Source organism: Muntiacus reevesi, chromosome 4 (assembly GCF_963930625.1).
Source record: "Muntiacus reevesi chromosome 4, mMunRee1.1, whole genome shotgun sequence".
NCBI classification, from domain to species: domain Eukaryota; kingdom Metazoa; phylum Chordata; class Mammalia; order Artiodactyla; family Cervidae; genus Muntiacus; species Muntiacus reevesi.
In genome coordinates, this window is record NC_089252.1 from 71,690,812 (window position 1) to 71,708,351 (window position 17,540).

At 50.2% G+C, this 17,540-nt stretch overlaps 1 protein-coding gene across 4 annotated transcripts in view; it reads right to left on the bottom strand.

Annotated features, from left to right (window-relative positions):
- Nucleotides 1–17,540, bottom strand: part of SCN5A (sodium voltage-gated channel alpha subunit 5) — a 100,260-nt gene that overhangs the window by 30,824 nt on the left and 51,896 nt on the right. For 3 of the 4 annotated variants that reach the window (XM_065933021.1, XM_065933019.1, XM_065933022.1), the window contains exons 14-17: nt 16,948–17,186; nt 9,469–9,642; nt 7,781–8,137; nt 2,519–2,956 (exon numbers count right to left, since the gene is read on the bottom strand). In XM_065933021.1, coding sequence (XP_065789093.1) covers nt 2,519–2,956; nt 7,781–8,137; nt 9,469–9,642; nt 16,948–17,186 — 1,208 coding nt within the window. Of the gene's footprint in view, nt 1–980; nt 1,143–2,518; nt 2,957–7,780; nt 8,138–9,468; nt 9,643–16,947; nt 17,187–17,540 lie in introns of all 4 variants that reach the window. The other variant, XM_065933023.1, reaches the window with a different exon arrangement.

Sequence of the window (17,540 nt, forward strand, 5' to 3'; positions counted from 1 at the left end):
AGTCACAGCTGCTAGACAGCGGCCGCGGTCAGGCTGCAGGACAAGGGCCCTGGGCACGGCCCCTGAGCACATGACCTCCACCTTCCTGGGGGCTTGGCGGAGCAGGGGTGGGGTGTAGCCAGTAGTGCCACAGTCCGGTTAGCTTAGGGCCTGCAAGCCCAAATGCTTACGGGGCCAGGAGGCTCTTCTTTCTTTTTCTTTTTCTTTTTTTTTTGAGGCTCTTTTTCCAGTGTTTTTTTTCAAGACAAGCCAGAATGCAGACTTTTAACATAAAAGTCTCTGGGTTTTAAATGTTGGTCGTTGTTGTTTTGTTATTCAGTAGCTCAGTTGTGTCTGACTCTTTGCGACCCCATGGACTGCAGCACACCAGGCTTCCCTGTCCTTCACCATCTCCTGGAGCTTGCTCAAACTCATATCCATTGAGTGATGCCATCTAGCCATCTCATCCTCTGTCATCCCCTTCTCCTGCCTTCAATCTTTCCCAGCCATCAGGGTCTTTTCCAATGAGTCGGCTCTTCATTTCAGGTGGCCAAAGTATTGGTAATGAGCTCAAATTAAAACTCTTTTGTGTCCAGAACAAATTCCTCTGACAGGCCTTGTATTTGCTGCCTCAGCTTCTGTCCAGGTGAGACGCGGCTAGTGGCTCGTGTGTTGAGAGCGTGCGCTCAGAGCTCCCCCAGGCCCCCAGGATGGGCTGACTCATAGGACAGACGTTTGCCAACAGGACCAAAGCACAGGAGCCCAGTGAGGAAGGGGTGAACACGCAGGGGTTTGGGGTCAGTCCTGTGGCATGCTCCTGGGGGACTGCTTCCTGAATTTCCACGTGGCTCTGGACCCCAAGCCATCCCTCCCCTGTCAGGATGGGGCCACTCCGCAGACGGGTCTCCCACACTGCCTGTGACGGCGGCTGTGGCCTCCGTCGGCAGCAGCAGGTTGGCGTCCTGGCCTCTCACGGCTTCCGGGACAAAGGTGTGCGTTACCTCACTGCGCCCTGGGGCCGGGGCCTCTGCTCTCCGCTGCTGTCGCAAGTCTGCCTGAGCTTCACTGGCCTCAGCCCCAGAGGAGGTGGTCTCCGACACCTGGCTCCAGACCCTCGGCTCCGGGAGGGCCTCTGGGCTGCCGGACGCAGGCTGGGATTCCTGCTGAAGAGACCCCCAGCCCATGAGCTACCCAGTCAGTGTTTCCAGGATCCTGGCTCTGCTTCACGACTCTCTTCGTGAGGCGTCAGCTCACTGAAGACCCTCCCTCAGGCATTCTAAGGCTGGCGGAAGCTCCTGAGAGGACCAGGCAAAGGGCCTAAGGCTAAACAAAGCCCCTGGCCTGGCTGGCACAAATCTCCCCCTCCTCTCACTTCCTGAAGGGTGTCAGTGGGCCGTGATGTCCAGCTCCCAGGTGCTGGCAGCTCCACTTAGGAAGGACAGGCTTTCCCCAGGAGTTCCCATGGCACCTCAGCTTGCTTGCTTGCTTATAAACACACACACACACACACACACACACATACACACACACAGGTCTCAGGGCCAACAGGCTCAAGAGAAGGAAAGGAGGAGGACAAGAAGGGGCAGCCGGAATTGCACTCCTGTGCTGGAAGCGTCCTGGAGCTAATTCTAAGACGTGGTTCTGGCAACACCAACCCTTCTCCTCCCCCAACCGACATGGTGGCTGTCCCCCCGCCTGCCTGAAAGGGCAGGAGCTGGCCTCTGGGACCACAGGAAGGCAGGAGTTTGTGGAATCAAGCCTGGAGCTGCAGATCAAATTCCGTGCAGGGGAGCAGCTGCTCTTCTCAGCCAGACCCACCCAGTGCAGGCCCCAAGGAGGTGGCCAGCGTGGGCCCAACGAAACCGAGAGACCCAGTCCTCACTGTCAAGGACCTTGGGAGACGCCACCTGAGCCGGGCTCAGGCCGTGAGAACACTGAGGGAGCCGCGGTGGGGGTGGGGTGCTCTGTCCCTTTTGTTCAGACTCCTGTCCTAAGTGTTAAAAATAACAGGTTGGGAGATAAGATAGGGCTGTCTCTGACACCTGCCATCTTAGGGATGCTTATTTTTAAACCTCAGAATGAGCCCTGGGCCTGGGGGGAGGGGAGGGGGCCGTGGTGAGGTCAGGAGGCCGCACTCCCCCACTCACCAAGATATTCCTCCTTGTTAGTCTTGGAGGGGATAAGGTCAGGGTTGGGTCTGGGAGCCAGGGTTCCTGGCTCTGTCCTAGACATGTGAGGAACTCCTAGCACATCTGTCTCTCTTGTCGTGCCTCGGTTTCCCTCTCTGAACAACTGGCTGCCCATGAGCAGCCAGGGGCTGAATGATAGACAGCAGTCCCTCTGAAGATGCCCTCCTGGGCGGGGCTGGAGAGACAGCATTGAGGGCTGGTCTCAGCATGCCTCCAAGAGGCTGGTTCTGGGGTGATGGCCTGAGTTCTCCCTCCAGGCCATCCCTACTGGGGCAACTGCTCCGAGTGAAGCTGGGTCCCCCAGACAGGAGGTGGCGCTCACACACGAGGGGCAGGGTTTGGGGGCTCACCTGCTTGCTGGACTCTTCCTCTGTACTCAGGCTGTTCTCATCCTCCTCGGGGTCCTCCGTGTCTGACTCAGCCACGGCGATAGGCACACACACGGGCTCGGCATCCCCGGATGCGCCCTGACCTGGCCGCTGGCCTTCCTCAAACCGCGTCTCCTTGCGGGCTGGGGGCGCCTTCTCGGCCTCTGGTGGGGGCGGGGGGCTGGAGGTGGCGATACAGCCTGGCAGCTGGCCCTGGGAGGCGAGGGCCGCGGGCTTCTGAGGCGGCCGCTGCAAGAGCCCACAGCAGAAGTCCCAGGTGGTCCGCTTGATGAAGCGCAGGCCCCGCTGGATGCGGGCCAGGGCCAGCTGGAGGTTGTTCATCTCCCCATCCTCGTCGGGGGCTGTGAGGTTGTCCGCGCTGAAGGAGCTGAGCAGTAGAGCCAGGAAGAGGTTCAGGACCTGTGGAGGCAATGCCAAGCCCTGAGCGCTCAGGATGGAGAACCCTTGAGGAGGGCCAGAAGCAAAGAGTGCCAGGCTCAGACCCGGGGGCCTCATTCTAAGCACCCACTCCCTTCAATATAGAGAGTATGGCTCTAAAAGGAAAGACGAGTTCTCATCCTGAGGTAGGAGATACACAGGCACTGGACTGAGCAGCTGTGGCTGGTCTCCTGCTGATGTTGTGAGCTGGGAGACCAGCAGGAGCACTGGGTCCTGACTGGGTGTGTTCTCATGGGTGTCCCGGCCCAACACACGGGCAGAGAAGGCCCTCGATCTAAGGGAAGGACAAAAGGAGTGAGAATAGGCCAGCTAGAATCCATCTTGGCTGAGAGACGCGTGTCCACACTAGGAACAGATATGGAGATGACTGGCTAGAAAAATAACACAACAATGGAAAACTGCCCGATTTAAGCAACCTAAGCTGCTCCCTCCTAACTTGCCTGTCTGCTCTTCCACACACACTTTGCTTCTAATAAATGCTTTTATCTTGGTCTCTTTGCTGAATCCTTTCTTCAAAGAAGAACCGAGGTCCTTCTTTCAGCTTTTCGCCACCAGAATCAACCCCTCCTCCCGAGGGTTCAGAGACAGTCTGAGTTGAGGGCATTCAGACCCAGGTTTCTTGGGTGTTGGTGCACATTCAGTGGGAGAACCGTGGGTTCCTCTGAGGTCAAAGCCTTCAGATACCGCCATGCTGTCTTGGGAATGATGGGGGCCATGTAGTCATGGTGAGGGCTTCCCTAGTGGCTCGGCAGTAAAGAACCCATCTGCGGTGCAGGAGAGAGGGGTTCTATCTCTGGGTCAGGAAGATCCCCTAGAGGAGGGCATTGCCACCCACTCCAGTATTCTTGCCTGGAAAGTCCCATGGACAGAGAAGCCTGGAGGGGCTACAGTCCAAGGGGTTGCAAAGAGTCAGACATGACTGAAGCAGCTTAGCCTGTACACACGCAGTCATGGCGAGCACAGGACGGCTCCCTGGGAAGCGGGATCCAAGCTGGGATTACCAGGGAAAAGACAGACTCCCAACCCAGAAGCAACCCAGGGCATCCATTCATCTGCCCACCATCCATCGCTCATCTGCTCTTGGGGCCCTCCTGGGAAGGGGCCTGTGCATCTGTTGGTGAAGGAGAGACCGTGATGTGCCTCTGAGTTCCCCACTCAAACGTCTGGGGGCTCCTTCTGTGGAGCACCCTCCACTGGTGTCCCCCCGATCTTACTACGCTCCCCAGGGGAAGGACATGGGATACCGAGCACAGAAGAGGGTGACGGCAGGAGAAGAGGCCAGGTGGCAGCCCTCGGGACTAACTGCAGGGCCAAGCCACTGAGAGGGGGCTGCCGTGTCCAGGTGGTGAAGGGTGCTTGGGTGGGTGCTGTGTAACACTAGACGACTGGGATGGAGTGGAGAGACCTGGGGCTGGTGCCAGGGCCAGCCTTGGCTCCAGTGCCCATATGCTGCAGGGAGTCAGGGGAGGGGCTGAGGCCTCAGAGGTGCCAAAAGACATAGACTTACTATTATGGATCTGAGACCCCTAAGGAGGGGTTGCAAAATCCCTCTGTCTTTGGATGGTTCTCGACTACTGCTTCCATCCTGCAAGTCTGAAGCTTTAGTTTTGGTTGAAAAAGCAAACTTCTGTTGAGTGACAAGCGACTGGGCTTGGGTCTTGGGGAGGGTAACTGAAGATGGCAGTGGGCTTGTTCCACACAGGGGGCAGACTGGCTCCCAGGTACCACCAGGCCAATGGGCTAGAGAAGCAACCTCCCCCACCTTGGGCTTGTTCTTCCCCCCCAGACACTCCCAGAAGGGAGTCCAGTCGGATGGGGGCCTCTACAGCAGGGTGGTGTGTGAAGGTGGACATCCAATCTGAATCCCTCCTGCCCTGGCTTCTTACAAGCCCCTGAGACACGCCTGTCAGCAAGCTGGGAAGGAGAATTCTGGCGAAGGCAGTGGGCAAGACTGGCGTGCCAGGCCTCAGAAAGCTGCCTTTGGTTTCAAAAGTAACACTCATTCATGTGGACAGTATGAAAAGGTTAAGAAGTGGTCTCTCCTGTCCTATATCCACAGAGAGATGATCGCTTGTGACACCTGGCAGCCTTTTTTTTTTTTTTTTTTTTTAATGTCGTCACTGGGGCGGTGAAGCATGTGATGGGATTCAGAGCTGCTGTCTACACTGACCCCTGGCCAGGCCCCTGGCCTCTGTCCACACTGGCCCAGACCTGACCTGCCTCTGTTCCTGGTAGCCCACCCTGGATACACCCACCACAGCCCTCGCTCACGCCTGGCTTAACACCTGATCACCAGGCGTCTGGGGCCAGACTGGGGGTGGGGCAGGGGGTGCCTGGGCAGCCTCCTCCACCCACAGAGTATGCCAGGGCCTTCCTTGCCGCCGGCTTCGGAAGTTCGGCGGCTTCCGGTGCTTTCCCCGTCAATCACACGCTGCTGCTCCCTGGCCCCTGCCTGATCATCACTTCCCATTTCAATGGCAATCTTGCTTCCACCCACGCCCGGCAGCGGCCCAATTCCTGAGGCGGCCAGGGAGGGGGCCGCGTGGGCTGCGTTTGCTTCCCTCCTCCAGCAGCCTCTAATCTTCTCATCCCCAGGCAGATCCGCTTGGAAATCGCAGGCTGTGTGTGCGTGAGGGCAGCTCAGCCTGGCCCTGGGGTGATAGCTCTGTGCACTCACATCCTCACCCTGGGGCTGGGCCGGGAGCTGAGTGAGGGGCACCCCGAGTGGCGGCGCAGGTTTGAAGGGATGGGAGGGGGTTGCGGGGCCAGCCAAAGAAAGAGATGGATTCCATGGGCACTGAGCACCCTGCTTCTCTCTGGGCTCCACCCACTGAGCCCGAGGGAGATCGACCTCAACTCAGCCTGAGCCCACCCTGGCCTGCTTAAGGCACATGGGAGGAGAAAGCAGGCAAGCCTGAGAAGGGCTTTGGAATCTGCAGCCCATGGTACTCACATCACCCAAAACCTCTTTGTGAGTTGCTGCGGAGCCTGCGCTGCCTACACCATGGGCAGTGGGAGCCAGACCCTGCAGCTGTGACGGTGGACCGTGTGTGGTCCCGCTGCACACCCAGGAAGAAGGCTGCATGTCCGCAGTGGACACTGACTTCTCCCTGAACCACTCACCCCTCTCAACCTTGCTTCTTCCAAAGGCTCCATCTCTGGCATTTAGATTCTGATCTCTCTCAACTCTAAAAATTTCCCACATTGTAAAGACACAAGGTAAGATGCACTCGCCCTGGGACAGACAGGTGACCAAGAGGGCAAAGACCCGGCTCCTTATGACAGGACAGCAGGGCCTCTCACCACAGCTACCCAGGGTGACATACAAGGCTCTCTCAGGCCCCACCTCACCTGGACCACCACCTGCCTGCACCTATGCTTTGCTTAACCTGCTTCTTCCCTCTCTAGCAGCACTTGTCTTTCAGGTCAGCAGGTCTCCGCTACCAGAAAGGCCTCCTTGATTTCCCTAGCTGAACGGAATCAGTACCCATGGTCGCCCCCTTAATGGCTCTGATCATTCTGACCAGCTTCATTCAGGCCTGTTTGAACTCTCCACCTGCTCACTCTCTGAAGGTGACGAGCAAAGTCAGGGCCACATTCACCTCTGTATACCCAACAGCATCTGGCACAATATTTTGCATGCACCAGGGGCTCAGCAAATGTTTGTTAAGCTAATTGAATCAGGTGATAAATCAGATAGTGAATAGCTAATAAAGTAATGAGTAGCTGAGCAAATAATTAATTAATGGATATAAACTGAATACATAAAGAATAAATAGGTAAATAGATGGGTAAATGAATGAATGAGCAAATAAAGAGTGATGTGGATAAATGGATAGCTTAATGAGTGATAACTGGCTGGATAAATGAGTAGATGGATGGGGTTGACGAATGAATAGATGAGCGGATTGATAGATGGATGTAGAGATGGATGAATGAGCAGAAGGATAGATGAGTGACTGGAAAGATGGGTGATGGATGAATGAATGGATGGATGCGTGGGTGAGTGAATGGGTGTGTAGATAGATGGACAAGTGGATGGATGAACAGGTGCACGTGTGTGTGAATGAATGGGGATTGATAGATGGATAGTTGATGGATAGATGAATGGGTGGGTAGGAGAATGAGTAGATGGGGTTGATGGGTGGATGGCTGGGTGAGGGGGTGGATAAATGGATAGGCAGATTGGTAACTTAATAGATTGATAAAAGAGGTAGACAGATGGACGGGTGGGTTATTGATGAGTGGATAGATAGCTGGATAGGTAGAGTAAATGGCTGAGTAGAGAGACGAAAAGAATGGGTAATAGATGGATACATGCATGGATGGGTAAATGGGTGAATGAATGAATATTGCTGTTTTTGTTTAGTTGCTAGGTCATGTCTGACTCTTTTGTGACCACATGGACTATAGCCCACGAAGCTCTCTGTCCATGGGATTTCCCGGGCAAGAATACTGGAGTGGGTTGCCATTTCCTTCTCCAGGGGATCTTCCTAACCCAGGGATCGATTGTGTGTCTTCTGCATTGGCAGGCAGATTCTTTATCACTGAGCCACCAAGGAAGCCCATGAATGAATGAAGAGGTGGAAGGATGGGTAAATGAGTAGATGGATGGATGACATTGATGGGTGGATGGGCGATTTGACAGAAAACTGACAGAGGGAGTGGATGGATGGAAGGAAGGGTAAGTGAATGGACAGATGGATGATTGGGTGGACTGGGTAGCTAGGCAGATGAATGGACGGGTAGGTGAGTGAGTATGAGAGAGGCCTCTGGCCAACTTACCACAAGGTTACCAATGACCATAACAAGCAGGAAGACCAGCAGGCATAGTGACTGCCCAGAGACCTCCATGCAGTCCCACATGGTCTCGATCCACTCTCCACAGAGGATGCGGAAGATGATGAGGAAGGCGTGGAAGAAGTCCATCATGTGCCAGCGCGGCAGGAGGCCTGAGTCACTGATGCGGTGCCTCAGCTCTGAGTAGTTCTTGCCGAAGAGCTGCATGCCCACCACAGCGAAGATGAACACGATGATGGCCAGCACCAGCGTCAGGTTTCCCAGCGCGCCCACCGAGTTCCCAATGATCTTGATGAGTGTGTTCAGGGTGGGCCAGGATTTGGCCAGCTTGAAGACCCGAAGCTAGGGAGGGAGTGGTCCTTGTGAGGGCCTCTGGCTCCCACTGCCCATGGACACCCTCACGCCCCTAGCTCCTGCCTGAAAACCTAGGGCTCCCTTGGAGGTCACCAACACCTGTTTCTCCCCTTTATCCAAGAGCACACACTACTGTTTCTCTCCAGAGCCTGAGGGCAGTCTCACTGGGCTCTGCTCTGGGAGTCAGGCCAACAGCTCCAGACTGCTCCCCAACCACCCCTTCTATTTGTCCCCACACCAGCCTTCTACTCACCTTGGTCTCACTTCTAGGAACCACCCAGTAGATTCCCCCATCATGGAATGTCCCTCTTCCAGAACTTTCCTCATCAGGGGTCCTTCCAAGCAAGCTCAAACCATCCCTGACTTGCCCAATCAACTCCATATATCCCTCCTCTCAGTCATCATACAGAAAGGTAGCCAGTGCTGAGCATTTATTGAACACCTGCTGTGCCAGGCCTAATGCTTGGATCAGCTAATTAGGAACTCTAAATAACTACATGAAGATGGCACTATTATTATCTTATTTGACAGGTGAAGAAGTCAACCTTAGAGGTGGAGTAACTTGTCTAAATCCCTTGGATCTTGGCAGCGGAGTTGGGATTAGAATCCACAGCCTGGGCTTCCTCCCTTGCCCCAACCATTCTGCTTTCCTAGCCCAAGTTGAAGCCACCTCCTCCAGGAAGCCTTCCCTGACCTACTTCCGGCCCCACGCCTGGACCTCTTAGACAGTGTGAACTCAGAGCATGGAACAGAGACTCATGGCTTTGACATTATCTGAGACCTGCTGGATCCACATTGGAACTTTAGCAAGATCACCAGGCAATTTGTGTGCACAATAAAGTTTCAAAAATGCAGATTTTAAAACCAGCAGGTAGAGCCCCAGGTGAGCTGTCAGGAGACTCGGTTCCACCTGTTACCTGCCATGCGGCTTTGGAAAACCGTCTCGCCTTTCAGTGTTAGTCTCCTCATGTGTAGAATGGGAATGCAGTAACACTAGCTCCTCTCCTGGGGTACTGTGAGGACTAAAGGGAGCATGGTGAGCCATAGAGGGCTTTGCCATAAAGGATGGCATAAAGGATGGCCCCATGCCATAAAGGATGGATACCACCCCAAATGGCCCTCTGGAGGGAGGGATATCTCCCTCGCCCGCTTCTGTGTCTCCCACACTGCCCACACTAGCCTACGCTGTACCTAGCGAACAGCCTCTGGGTGAAGGCATGAAGGGTCAGAGCAGGGGTGACTGATGATGCCTCAGAGAGGGCACGCCTCAGTGGCCCCAGGCCCCCCACCGCCCATCCCTGCCAGGCCCAGGAGGGTACCAGGCGGAAGGAGCGAAGCACCGACAGGTTGCCCATGCGGGACAGGCCCAGCTCCATGAGGCTGAGGATGACGATGATGCTGTCGAAGATGTTCCAGCCCTGCTGGAAGTAGTAGTAGGGGTCCAAGGCGATGATCTTGAAGGTCATCTCCGCTGTGAAGATCCCTGTGAAGACCTGGGAAGGAGTGGGAAGGAGGAGCTCCCATCATTTAGGCTGGCAAGAACCTCTGGCAGCAGGGTCTCCCTACCTCCTAGCTCTTGTTCCAGGAGGGTCCCCCTCCAGGGCCGCCAGCTCTGACTGTGCCCAGAATCCCAGTGGGTGCTTGCTTGGGCCTGGCCCACTTCCTTGAGGACACCTCCAACCCCATGCCTCCAGCCAACTCTGCTGTTTCCCAGACATGACCCACCAGCCTGGGCCTCAAAAACAGCCAAGCCCACTGCAGGCTTGAAAGACCGACAGTTCTGGGAGGCACCTGGGATCAGGGGAGGCTGGGGTGGACCTCGACACCACCCAGCTCCAGACTTGTTCAAGCCCATGTTGCCACAGGAAAATTTCCCTGCTTCACACACACCAAATTCACACATTTCCACAAACACTCATGCTTCCATGGCTCAGCACCTTCGCCCATGCTGTTCCCACTTCCTCCCTGTCCATGTGATGACTTTTCTCACTGTTAACAACAATCAGCCACCATTTCTATAACAACAATCAGCCACCATTTCTTGGGCTTGACTATGTGCCTAGAGCTGGGCTGGAATGCTTAGACTAAGTCGTTTCTTTTAACCTGCCTAACAACCCGGCAAGAAAAGTAGCATTAAACCCATTTTACAGGTAAGGAAATTGAGGCACTGAGAGGTTAAGTAATGTGCTTGGAGTCAAGTAGCTCATAAATTTGAGAACCAGGAGAAGAACATTATGGCAATGTGTTAATAGGGACAAAAGAATGTCCATCACAAGGAAATTGTTAAACTACTTAAGGCTCATCGGTACAGTAGAATATCCCACAACTATTTTTCTTACAGGAAAAAAAAAAAGATGCTGTAGATGATGTTTAATTGGCAAGGAAGGACATTCACAAGGTGTTATGTTCCAAAAGTAAGTTTATAATGTGTACAGAATGATCCCATTATAGACATAAGCCAAGGTTAGAGAGTTTTGTTGTTCAGTCACTCAGTTGTGTCCAACTCTTTGCGACCCCATTGACTGCAGCACGCCAGGCTTCCCTGTCCTTCACCATCTCCCAGAGTTTGCTCAAACTCATGTCCATTGAATCAGTGATGCCATCCCACCATCTCATTCTCTGTCATCTGCTTCTCTTCCTGCCTTCAATCTTTTCCAGCATCAGGGTCTTTTCCAATGAGTCGGCTCCTCACATCAGGTGGCCAAAGTATTGGAGCTTCTGCTTCAGCATCAGTCCTTCTAATGAATATTCAGGGTTGATTTCCTTTAGGGTTGACTGGTTTGATCTCCTTGCTGTCCAAGGGACTCTCAAGAGTCTTCTCCAGCACCACAGTTTGAAGGCATCAATTCTTCAGCACACAGTCTTTTTTATTGTCCAGCTCTCACATCCTTACATGACCATTGGAAAGACCATAGCTTTGACTAGACAGATCTTTGTAGGCAAAATCTTCCCACTTTCTGGGAAGCCACTATTAGCACTGAGGGCTCTGTGAACCATCTGCTGGGAGTCAGGGGAGGTGGGTGCCCACACTCACAGCCTGTCTGCCAGATCCCAGTGAGCTTATAAAACATGAAGAGCTGTTTGTATCTCAAGCCCCTGCTGGGGCCTGGAGATTTCAGCAGTCATAATAAATGAGGCCAAAGAGAACAATAACCACCCTCTCATAGGTAGCATCCAGTTGACAGCCGTGAACTCTAACTCTTATAAACAGCCTATGGAGTTATTATTCTCCCCATTTTACATATGAGGACACTCAAGGCTCAGAGATGCAGAAACTGACCCAAGATTCCCCCATGGCAGACCCTGCTTTGGAACCCAGGCCTGGTTGCTGTTCTCTGCACATCTTAAACCATCCAGCTTTGCTCCCACACTCTTAGAATACCAGTGATGATCCTTGGTGCAATTCATTTCTTTTTATAAATTTCTGGAAACAGAATTGCACAGTCAACAAGCATTTTTAGAGATTCTGACACATAGGTGCTAAATGATCCTCAGAGATAGGTTTTAACCAATTCCATGAACCACGTGGGAAAACTGTTTTCCTTATAAAGATGCTAATTCCTGTCTCACTCACCTCTCCAGTCCAACAGGACAAAGACCATTTTTTATTGTTGTTTTGTTGGACATTTCTTCAATTTTTAAAATTTCTCCTTTTGTAAAAGTTGCCTCTTTGTATCCTTTACTTATTTTCCTGTTAGGGTGTTTGCCTTTTTTGGGTGTTGTTCATAAATAAATGTACTTTATGCCTTGCAATAAATGCATTGTATACATTGTGATTTTCTTATAATATTGGTGCAAATATAGAAAAACAGATTAGAGCTACAGAATAAAGAACTCAGAAATAGGAAATGCATATTTGGAGACTTGATAAATAACAGAGATGACATTTTAAATCAGTAAGAAAAGGACAGACTATTCAGTAAACAATGCTGAGAAGAATGGTTACCTCTATGGAAGAAAATAAGTTTAGATTCCTACCCCACACTATATTAATTAATCAGTTGCAGGGAAATGGATTCAGTACCTAAATACAATAAAAATTTAAACTTTCTAGAATAAAAATGGGAGGATCTATTTAAAATTTGGAGGTTGGGAAGGCTTTCTCTAACAACACAGAAAGTTTGTACCATGAAAGAAAAGACTGCTAAATTTACATATATTAAAATTTATATCTGTATAATAAATGATACAGTAAACAAAGTGAAATCACTACCACAAACTGGAAGTTGAAGTTATGAAAAGTATTTAACTGGAAAGACATGGAATCCAGAATATATATTGAATGTTTACACATCAGTAAGGAGAAGAGGGACAACTCAGTGGCAAAAACAACCACAAGAATGGATGGAGGAAATGACAGAAGAGGAAATTCAGGTGGTTATAAACAAATGAAACACAGAAGAATGCAAATTAAATCAACATTGAGTTACTATTTCTCACCCATAAGAGAATCAAAAATAAACTTCTGTGTGTTGGCAACGATATGAAACAGTGGGAACTCACACCCTGTAAGAGCGTGGATTTGGTACAACCGTTTTAGGGAACAGTTTTACAGTATCTGGTAAGTCACAGCTATGCATACCCTAAGCTGTATCAATGTCAGATATGTATATTCTTAAGAAAGTCTCACATGTCTGTACAAGGAGGCATGTCCAAGGAAGCTCTCTTTGCTGCATCGTTAGTCACGGGAAGGGCTTCCCTGGCGGCTCAGATGGTAAAGCTAAGGAGCCTGGTAGGCTAGTCCATGGGGTCACACAGAGTCGGACGCAACTGAGCAACTTCACTTCACTTCTAGAGCAACAAAGCCAAATACCTGAGTCTTGCAGGTACCTATGTGGGCTTCCCTGGGGGCTCAGATGGTCAAGCGTCTGCCTGCAATGCGAGAGACCCGGGTTCAATCCCTGAGTCGGGAAAATCCCCTGGAGAAGGAAATGGCAACCCACTCCACAGAACTACACTGACTCCAAGGTAATCGCTATCATGCGTGTTTCTACAGTTTTGATATGTAGTATCTTTGCCTGGTTTTAAGGTTTATATAAAGGGGCCATGCCATATGTGTTCTTTTTTTTTGCAAGCTCCTTTTATTCTTCACATCATGTTTGTGAGATTTATCCATACTGAAAGACATATATGTATTCCTTCTAATTGTGCATAGCGTTTCACTGCATGAAAATACCACAATATATTTTATACGTGGGAGGTAAGCTCAGGCTTCCCCGGTAGCTCAGCGATAAAGAACCTGCCTGCAATGTGGGAGACGTGGGTTTGATACCTGGGTCAGGAAGATCCCCTGGAGGAGGACACGGCAACCCACTCCAGTATTCTTGCCTGGAGAATCCCATGGACAGAGGAGCCTAGCAGGCTGCAGTACAGAAGGTCACAGAGAGTTGGACACAACTGAAGCAACTTAGCACGCACGCGTGCAGGGTAAGCTCCTCACCTGATTCCTAAATTTATCTTGACAGACTTTACTTTTCCATGTGAATTATAGGATTGCCTTGTCAAATCCCGCGGGTAAAAGTATGTTAGGAGTTTTGTCAGAATTACACCAAGCATCTAGGTGTAATTTGGTTAAGAACTTGTATTTCTACAATATTCAGACTTTCCTCCATGAAAATCGCATTTTGCTGCACTAAATGAACTGTTTTTCAATGGTTTTATAATTTTTCATATCAAATTTATAATCTTCTGCTATGTTTATTCCTATATTCCTCAGTTTCTATTGCTATTGTGTTAACTCATAAATTCCTCTCTCCAAATGAGCACTCATGGTGGCTTGGAGCATATTTAATTTTAATATATTGAGCTGCGATTCATGGGGTCGCAAAGAGTCGGACACGACTGAGCGACTGAACTGAACTGAATTGAGCCTGTACCTACCAGCATTGCTGAACTCTCTTACTAGTTCTAATATTCTTTCTGTAGATTTTCTTGGATTATTTCTCTAGACAACAACATAATCTAGGAAATGACATTGGATCTGTTTTCTTCCGTTCTTTCTTTTTTTTCTTCTCTTACTACACTGATAAGGACTCCAGTATAATTTGGCCTGGAAGCAGGGAGATGGGAACAAAGCCAGAGCCACGGCACAGCCGTGTTAGCTACTAGGGAAAAGCATGGGCTCTAAAAATGAAAGGCTTGGGTTTTAACCTTGGGGCTTTCACTTTCCGGCTGTGTGACCACTCTGTGCCTCTGTTACCTTATCAGTAAAATGTTGTTTTTGTTTAGTCACTGAGTCGTGTCTGATTCTTTTGCGACCCCATGGACTGTATCCTGCCAGGCCCCCTTGTTCATGGGATTTCCCAGGCAAGAATACTGGAGTGGATAGCCATTTTCTTCTCCAGGGGATCTTCCTGACCCAGGGATTGAACCCGTGTCTCCTGCATTGGCAGGTGGGTTCTTTACCACTGAGCCACTTGGAAAGCCCCATCAGTAAAATAGGGGTAATAATAATAGCACTTCCCTTACTGGTTGTTATAAAAAATTAGGTGTTCAACAAGTGTTAACTATGCTTACTAGAATCTCTTTGTGTGTTAATTTTTTAAACAGGTTCCAGGAACAGTCAGGTATAAATTCGAACTCCCAAATCTGGATAAAGCCAAATTCATAGTCACAAGCTTCCAAGGGTTACTTTTTTTCAGCCCCTCTCTTCAGCCCTGCCTGAGACTGACAACCTTATTTCTTTATCATTTCCCAGGGCCAGCATGTCAATTTTTTATAGTTCACCATTGTATTGAATGTAGGGTCATATTCCTACGGGGCTACTCGGTTCCAAACCTCACTTGTACTGTCCCAAACACAAGTCTTGCCTCTGCATGACTACTGAAATCCAAGCCCCCCAGATTACTCGATCAGCACCTGTCCCATCCCCTAAAGCAACTACATAACGATCTCACATGTTTACTGCTACGGTTTTTAAGTCCCTCTTTGTTTTTGGCACTTGGGGATTTTTGTTTTTTTCTCATGAACTTTGCCATGCGTGTCAAAGAATATTTGCTATATTTTAAATTGTTTTGTAGTTGGAGACATCTCAGGTTTTCTTGTCCACAATATTGCTAAAAACAGATGTTTCATTTTGCCTTTTACCTTTGTTTATATCATGGGCTAATTAAATCTATCAATCTTCTCCTTTATGGAATTTGTCTTTAGCGACATGCTTAGAAAGGCTTTTTTCACACCAAGGTTATTTACCCATGCTTATATTTGTGGTTTTTTTTCTTTATATTGAATATTTAAACCATCTAGAATATATTAACTGCAAGACAATTAAAACCTTACATACTAATAATAAAGCCATTCAAACAGAAAAGAATAGCTATAATCCAAAGACATGGCCTATTACTAATAAACTAACCACAAGTTTAACACAATCGCAATTCAATCACAACGTAGTGGTCCAGGGAAGCCACCGGTGCTCTTCATCACCTTGACTTATGGCCCAGTCCAACCCAATGGTCACATTCCATTAAAACTGCATTCAGCTGAACCCTACATAACCACCACTTGGAGACCACCCAATACAAGGCAGGCACAACTGTGCAAAGAGACTCCTACAGACTGAGAGCTAGCTTTTCCTTCAGTTTATATACAGAAGAAGGAAAGGAAAGTAGAACAGACTCTCATTTGTGAAAAAATGTGAATAGACTCTGTAGAGAATTACCTAGAGCTCTGGATGTGGAAAGTAATGAGGGAAAACGATCCTCACACTCCACAGTGTAGGAGATCTGCCTGCCCATGGGGGCCACTGTGGAGCTGGGACTGAGACAGACTGGGCTGGGTCTGCAAGAGGAGAGAGCTTGGACTGAATGAGCCCTCTGCCCACTCAACCTCAGCAATGACCCCAGGAGCTCCTTCCAGAAGCCAGCGGGCTCTCTGCAGCCCTGCCCTGGGATCTGCTGCAGAAGGGCCAACCCTGCATTTACCTGGACAGAGCCAGCAGGACCCTGTCCTCTAGGGTCAGGAGACAACAGCCACATGCCCAGCCCCGCCACCACTATGTCACCTCTCTGGCCTCAGTTTTCCATGTTTAGAGTGAAGAGCTAGGACTTGATTTGGTGTCAAGAAAAAAAAAATCAGAATTAGAACTGACACATTCTGACTTCCAGGGATAGTCTCTTCAATAACAAAAACAAAGATAATAACCACAGCCATCATTTATTTTGAGTGCTTATTGTTTATCAAACTCCGAGCCAAGCACATTACACACATTATCTTATTCAACCCTCATTAGCTTCCTGAGTTTGATATTGTCATACTAATTTTACATTTATTAAATTCAACAAATACTTACTGTACCAATTACTGAGACTAAGTAATTTGCTTGAGGTCATATAGTAAGACTGAGTCAGAATTCAAATCTGTCTCTGCCTGATTTAGTCACTCACTCCATTCACCAAGCCAGCCATCCATCCATCTCTATCCTTCCCTTCCTCCTTTCTCTCCATCCTACCATCCATCCATCCTTTCCCTAAGAGAACTGCCTCTTTTTGGCACATTCTCCTCCTCCATTACTGCCACACCCCATGTCCCCACACATTTCAAGTTCCCCTCAACTCGCTTTTGTTTTCTAGCCTTTGGGCATCTTTATCCCCAACCTCTCACTCCCAACTGCATCGCCCAGCTCCTCGAAAACTGATCCTGAGGCTCCTAGCAGAATGTCTTCCATAAAGATGCCTATCTTCAGAAGACCCTTTTGTGCTTGGAGTCCCTCCTCCCTCACCCACAAAGGCTGTGCGAGCTGGCCAAGAGCCCTTCACGCCACGATGCCCATTTGAGAGTAAGCTGCCAGCGGTACTTACCAGGTTTCCGACCTGCAGCATCTCCTCAAATTCGGTCGTCATGTTGTAGTGCTCCAGGGCCATGAAGAGCGTGTTAAGCACGATGCACATGGTGATGGCGAGGTCAGCAAATGGGTCCATGACCATGAACTTCACTTTCTGCTTAATGGCCATCCACAGCGGGCAGCACTCCCAGATCAAGTAGTGCTGGGCGAAACGGATCCAGCACGGGGGACACTTGCGCTGAGACTCCTCCAACTCTGGGGCAGGGGGCGGGGAGAGCCAGTGAGCTGGCCTGTTTCTGTTGACTGCGTCACATAACTTTCCAGAAAAGCTGTATGACGTACCCAGCAGATGACAGGGCTGTTACATGACAGGGGGACAGAGAACGGACCAGGGAAGGCTAAGGGGAAGCGGGGCTGCGTCCTGACTTCTTCTTCTTGGAATGTGGGAAAAGGGAGCCACAGGGACAGAAAGCCAGGATGGGTATGGGGAAAATGTGGACAAGACAGATTAGGACAGGTGTGGGCTCTCTGGAGACAACACTGCCGCACAAATGTGGGGCCCCTCGGGGGAGGACAGGCAGAGACAACATCTGAGATGGGCAAGTGCAG